Source organism: Halyomorpha halys, unplaced genomic scaffold, assembly GCF_000696795.3.
Source record: "Halyomorpha halys isolate HHAL.00 unplaced genomic scaffold, Hhal_1.1 Scaffold370.1, whole genome shotgun sequence".
Lineage (NCBI taxonomy): Eukaryota > Metazoa > Arthropoda > Insecta > Hemiptera > Pentatomidae > Halyomorpha > Halyomorpha halys.
The window spans coordinates 26184-31415 of record NW_027107863.1 but is presented as its reverse complement, the minus strand read 5'-3'; the positions used below and the strand labels follow the sequence as shown (position 1 = coordinate 31415).

Below are 5232 nucleotides of genomic sequence, written 5' to 3'. Positions count from 1 at the left end.
CCTTATGTAACCGATCTAGCCCGAACCCGATATTATTCCTTCCATAATAAACTTCCTAACCACCCAAACCCACTCGTTTCTAACCTTGCTTCCTCTTCCATTCCAAACAACACTCCAAGGCGCCTGAAAAGAAGATGGCCTCGTGACCTTATATTATAAATTGTTTTTAGAGTTCTACTACTGGGTAGTTTCTCTACATCCTGTTTCATATCATTATGTCATTATGATCAAATTTACTGGTTGTATTTTTTTACACAGTTGTAAATATCAACTAATAAATAAAAAAAAATAGCTTTCAATTCTATCCTTACTCCTTTTATTTATTTTTTTAAACCTTTCAGATGTAAGTTTTCTCTTCTTTAACAATTTTTATCTTTCATACACCTTGTTTATATGTCCTTTTGTTTCGCAAAATGCATTCTTCGTCAGTTAAACTCAATTTTAACGACCCATTTATATTAGTCCACCTTATACGTAAAAAAGAAAAGTATTACACGGTGATCGCTAAAAACGTTTATACTGAGTTGTAAAATAAGCTCAGAGCTTCACCAGGGACTCAACCAAGATTCCATTACAATTGCATTGGCAATCTTCGAGACCCTGATTAAGCCCTGAAATTCAGGTCGAAGCGTCGGCATAAAGAAATAAGTTTCGTTAATTTGTGTATTATTTGCTGACCACACCCCGACCATCTTAATCTACTGTCAACTATTTACACCTTGTTATCTGCTTTTACCAGTTTGCTGCTAAATTGAACGCGTGTTGCGGATCATTGGAAATGGGCAGTATTAGCGAGCGGAAGTAAGAGAATAGCCCTGATATGGTTGAAAAATAAAAGAATAAACACCTAATTCGTTTCTTAATAAATTAATCAGTAAACTTTTTAAGCGACTGTCTCGTGACTGCAGTGGCGCCGGTTCGAATCCAGCCTAGGGGAGCAACTATTATTAATCTGCCGGTTCCACAGAATGAAAACATGACCCCCACCATGATTATAATAGGTTGGTTACCCTAGGTAACTCCCCTCCACCGTATGATAGTAATGACATGGAAAGGGGTCATAAAAAAAAGTATATATATGAAATGAAATTAAAAATGGCTGAATAGATGATAGAATATTGTGACAAATAGATCTATTTTAACTTCGTTAAATTAACTTAGGCAAATTGTAATAAATGAATGTAAGGCTATGTTACTAAAATTAAGATCGTTCTTGATGATGGCCGAAACGTTGCACATGTCAGATGTTTTAACCCATTGACAGTGTATCACGTGACAGTCACGGATAGAGCGTCAAGTAACATTTTTTGTGAATTATATTAAATTGTATTTTTGTTATCCAAGATGTATAGTAGAGCAAAGGCGGAAGACATTCCTCTCCTCCCACACCGGTCCGAATGACAGAAAGATATTTTATTGATATTCTGCCAATTGCCAATAAGGCCAAAACTTTGTGTAGTGATCTGTTCGAAACAAATTAGTGGGAAAAAAGTGAGGAAGGAACAAGATACTACTGCCCGGCTTGTGACTTCGGCTTTTCCATCCCGTGTTTTAAAATATATCATACACGGACTAATTACTAACCAGGTAAACATAAAACATGTTTTTTAATACATGAAGAAGTATTTCCAAACATGAAATGACTAGACGTTTTTTGGGCACGAATTCGTGGTTTTACCATCCTGTGATAGGGTTAATAAATGAGGTAAAGGATATTTGGATAATTTTTGTTATTATAAATTAAAAAGATATTAAAATTATCTTTAAGATAATAAAATCGAAAATTTCTACTCATGTTTTACTTTTTTTTGGAAAATTTTAATCTTTTTTGTTTTCAATAAATTAGCCACTTCCTCAAAAATTAGCGACAAAGACGTGAAAATTTGAATAATGATATTTAATATTTAATTTCGGATTATATAAAATTTTCCATCACTCCATTTCTTAAACGGGCAGTTAAACGATATCTCTAAGCTTTGATGGATGATCATAATTTATCCAATCTCTGAGATTTGCCATGACTCTTAATGAAATGAAACGAGACCTTATCACAAGAGACGTTCAATCTAGAACTTGTAGTAGGATTGTATATTTCTAGGCTTATGCAACATCTTATCTCTCGGAAATATGAGTAACTATATTGCATAGAATAAGAACATTTTTATGTGAAAATTCCTTTGCCCAGGATGGGAGACCTCGCAGACGACAGGCGAAGAAGGAGGAAGTCATCGTCTTCGCAGTCTGAGGTTGTTATTGTCAGCGACGTTGTTGTTCAAGATGGACTACAGCGGGCAAGTAATATCAATTATAAAACTTAATTAGTCTAATAAATAGTTTAGTCCAGTTGCGATAGTTAGAATTTAATGCGTAACGCCCATCACACAACTTTCTCTTACAGTATAAAAACCAATGGAACAAAACTCAGTTATTTCAATCCAATTCTTGGATAATTTAATGAAAACTGTATAATTACTAGTCAAAATCAACGATTCTACCAAGTATAGTACGGGGAAGTACAAAAGAGTGGTTATTTCAAAATGCTAAAAAAAATTAATTTTTCGGAGATCCATATATTTTAAACTATGAACCACACTAGAAAACCTAATCCAAAATCATTAAAAGTAGAGTAAATTTACTTAAATATTAGCCCTAATAGAGCTATTTACGTTTAATAGTTCCCAAGATACATGTATTTAAAAAGCAACATTTCATAAAATATATCCTGAAAAATCACTAGTTAGTGAATTTAATGTGGGAAATTGTTATCTCAAGAGCAATAATAGGAACAAATATCTATTAGTACTTTAATTATTGTTAACAGTTTATGGCAATTATCTTCGTAAGAGTAGTAGTTTTCATATTTGCCAAAATGAATTCACAAAATGTTGATTTCTAGTTGTTCAGATAAAACCCTTATATGAAAAAAATACATCTCGGGAACCATTGGACGTAACGATGTCAGTAAGCAATAAAATTAAAGATAAATTAATGCACTTTGAAATAGTTTATAACGTTTAACTTATTAGGGGGATTAGTTTTTATGTTACATGCATATGCATATGAATATGAATTTTGGATTTGAAATTTTGTCTGCATAACTAAAAATCAATATATTTTAGTAAATACCGTAAAAACTACTACTCCTACGTAGATAAACGTTATATACTACTTTATGGAATATTAAACTGGCTTTAATTTGAGTGCCAATAGACATCTGACCGACTAATGATGTCAGAGATATAGACATCCAAAAATAGATTCTACTGATTTCTCACTGTATTTTTTATGAAATGTTGCTTTAAAAAAAAAATCGTATCTTGGGACCTATTGAGCGTAAACCAATTGAGGCTTTATCGCAGACATCATACATAGACAAAAAAAATCATGAAAATAAATGCAATAATAAAATGCAGAAGAGAAATCAGTAGATTTTTTTTTGGAAATCTTTATCGCGGACATCATAAGTCGTTCTGATGTCTATAGGCACTCAAATAGACTCACACAAAACTCAGTGATTTCAACCCAATTCTTGTTTAATTTAATGAAAACTATATAATTACTGATCAAAATCAATGAGTCTACCAAGTATATTACGGGAAAGTACAAAAGAGTGGTTATTTCAAAATGCTAAAAAAAAATTATTTTTCGGAGCTCCATATATTTTAAACTATGAACCACACCAGAAAACCTAATCCAAAATCATTTAAAGTAGAGTAAATTTACTTAAATATGACCCTAATAGAGCTAGTTCCCAAGATACAGGTATTTAAAAAGTAACATTTCATAAAAATATACCGAAATACAGTAGTTAGTTAATTTATTTTGAGAAATCTATATCTCAGGAACTATGTGACGTACAGATGTCTTTTAGCAATCAAATTAAAGCTAGTTTAATGTACTATAAAGTAGTTTATAACCTTTACCTTCATTGGAATAGTAGTTTTCATGGTAGTTGCTAAAATAAATTGATTTATAGTTGTTCGGACAATAAGTTTTATTTATGAAAAACTTTATTTCAGAAACCACTTGACATACAGATGTCTGTTAGCATTTAAATTAAAGCTAGTTACTTTTACTATAATATAATTAATAATGTTTATCTTCGTAGGAGTAGTAGTTTTTATGATATTTGACAAAATAAAATGTTAATCTCTAGTTATTCGTATAAAATGTTGGATTTTTGAAAAAATATATCTCTAGACATATAAGAGGCACATATATCTGCCAACATTCAAAATAAAGAAAATTTAACTTACTATAAAGTAGTTTATAGTATATCTTCGTGATGGTAGTAGTTTTTTAGGGTAGTAGTTTCACATAAGAATATAATTTGGCAAATGAAAATTTGTCCGAACAAATCAAGTTTTATTCTGCCTACCTATACTTGGCAGACTCATCAATTTTAACTAGTAATTGTACCTAGTTTTCAATTAAGTAATAAAAAATTGGGGTGAAATAACTGCCTTTTTTCTACTTTTGGGCTCTTGCACTACAAGGCTAGGTTCACTATCAGGGTGAAGACAAGCACTGTCATACTTTCTCACTTTGTACTTGCACGACAGATATCTGTCACATGGAAATCGACCTTTTATGATTTTGATATTTTATTTCGAGACAGCATATACTTGACCTCTGCCAGTCCTTGAATCCAATTAATTGAATAAGGTCTCTAGGGAAGGTCACTGGTAAATTAGAGCAGAAAAAAACTCAAGGTTATCAAAACTACGAATTATAAATGTCTGAAAATGCAGTTAATGGTTATAGTAATGAATTAAAAAATAAGCTATAAAAAGCATTTTTAATTATTTGTTTATTCAGAGAACAAAAATCATGAAATTAAAAATAAAACTTTATATCAAACATTAAAGATAAAAGCCATCAAAAATGATTAAAAATAAAAAAAAAAACTATAAACATTTTATTTTTGTAATTTATGCAATCACTAGCTGAGCCGGCATTGCTTCGCTATTGCTATATTTGATGAATATAGATTTAATTATAGCAGTTGATAGTTTGATATAAATTATTATATTTACTTAAAATTAAACATTTATGTGTAATTTATTATCATGATTTGGTAACATAAATTGAACCAAGAAATGCGATGACATTGGCTTCCCAAACCCTTCAGGGAAACATTAATATTGTTTTCTGACTCTTCGAAAAAGGACACATCTGCTCACTGAGTTAATACTATAGGGGTATTCATGATCTATGTTAAAGCGTGTTAAA

At 30.9% G+C, this 5232-nt stretch overlaps 1 protein-coding gene across 1 annotated transcript in view; it reads left to right on the top strand.

Moving 5' to 3' along the window:
• The window catches only part of LOC106681854 (synaptic vesicle 2-related protein), a gene marked incomplete in the record, with an annotated part of 34655 nt that overhangs the window by 5929 nt on the left and 23494 nt on the right, over positions 1 to 5232 (top strand). The window contains 1 exon segment of the mRNA XM_067046239.1: positions 2186 to 2295. Within this exon segment, the coding sequence (XP_066902340.1) occupies positions 2187 to 2295 (109 nt within the window).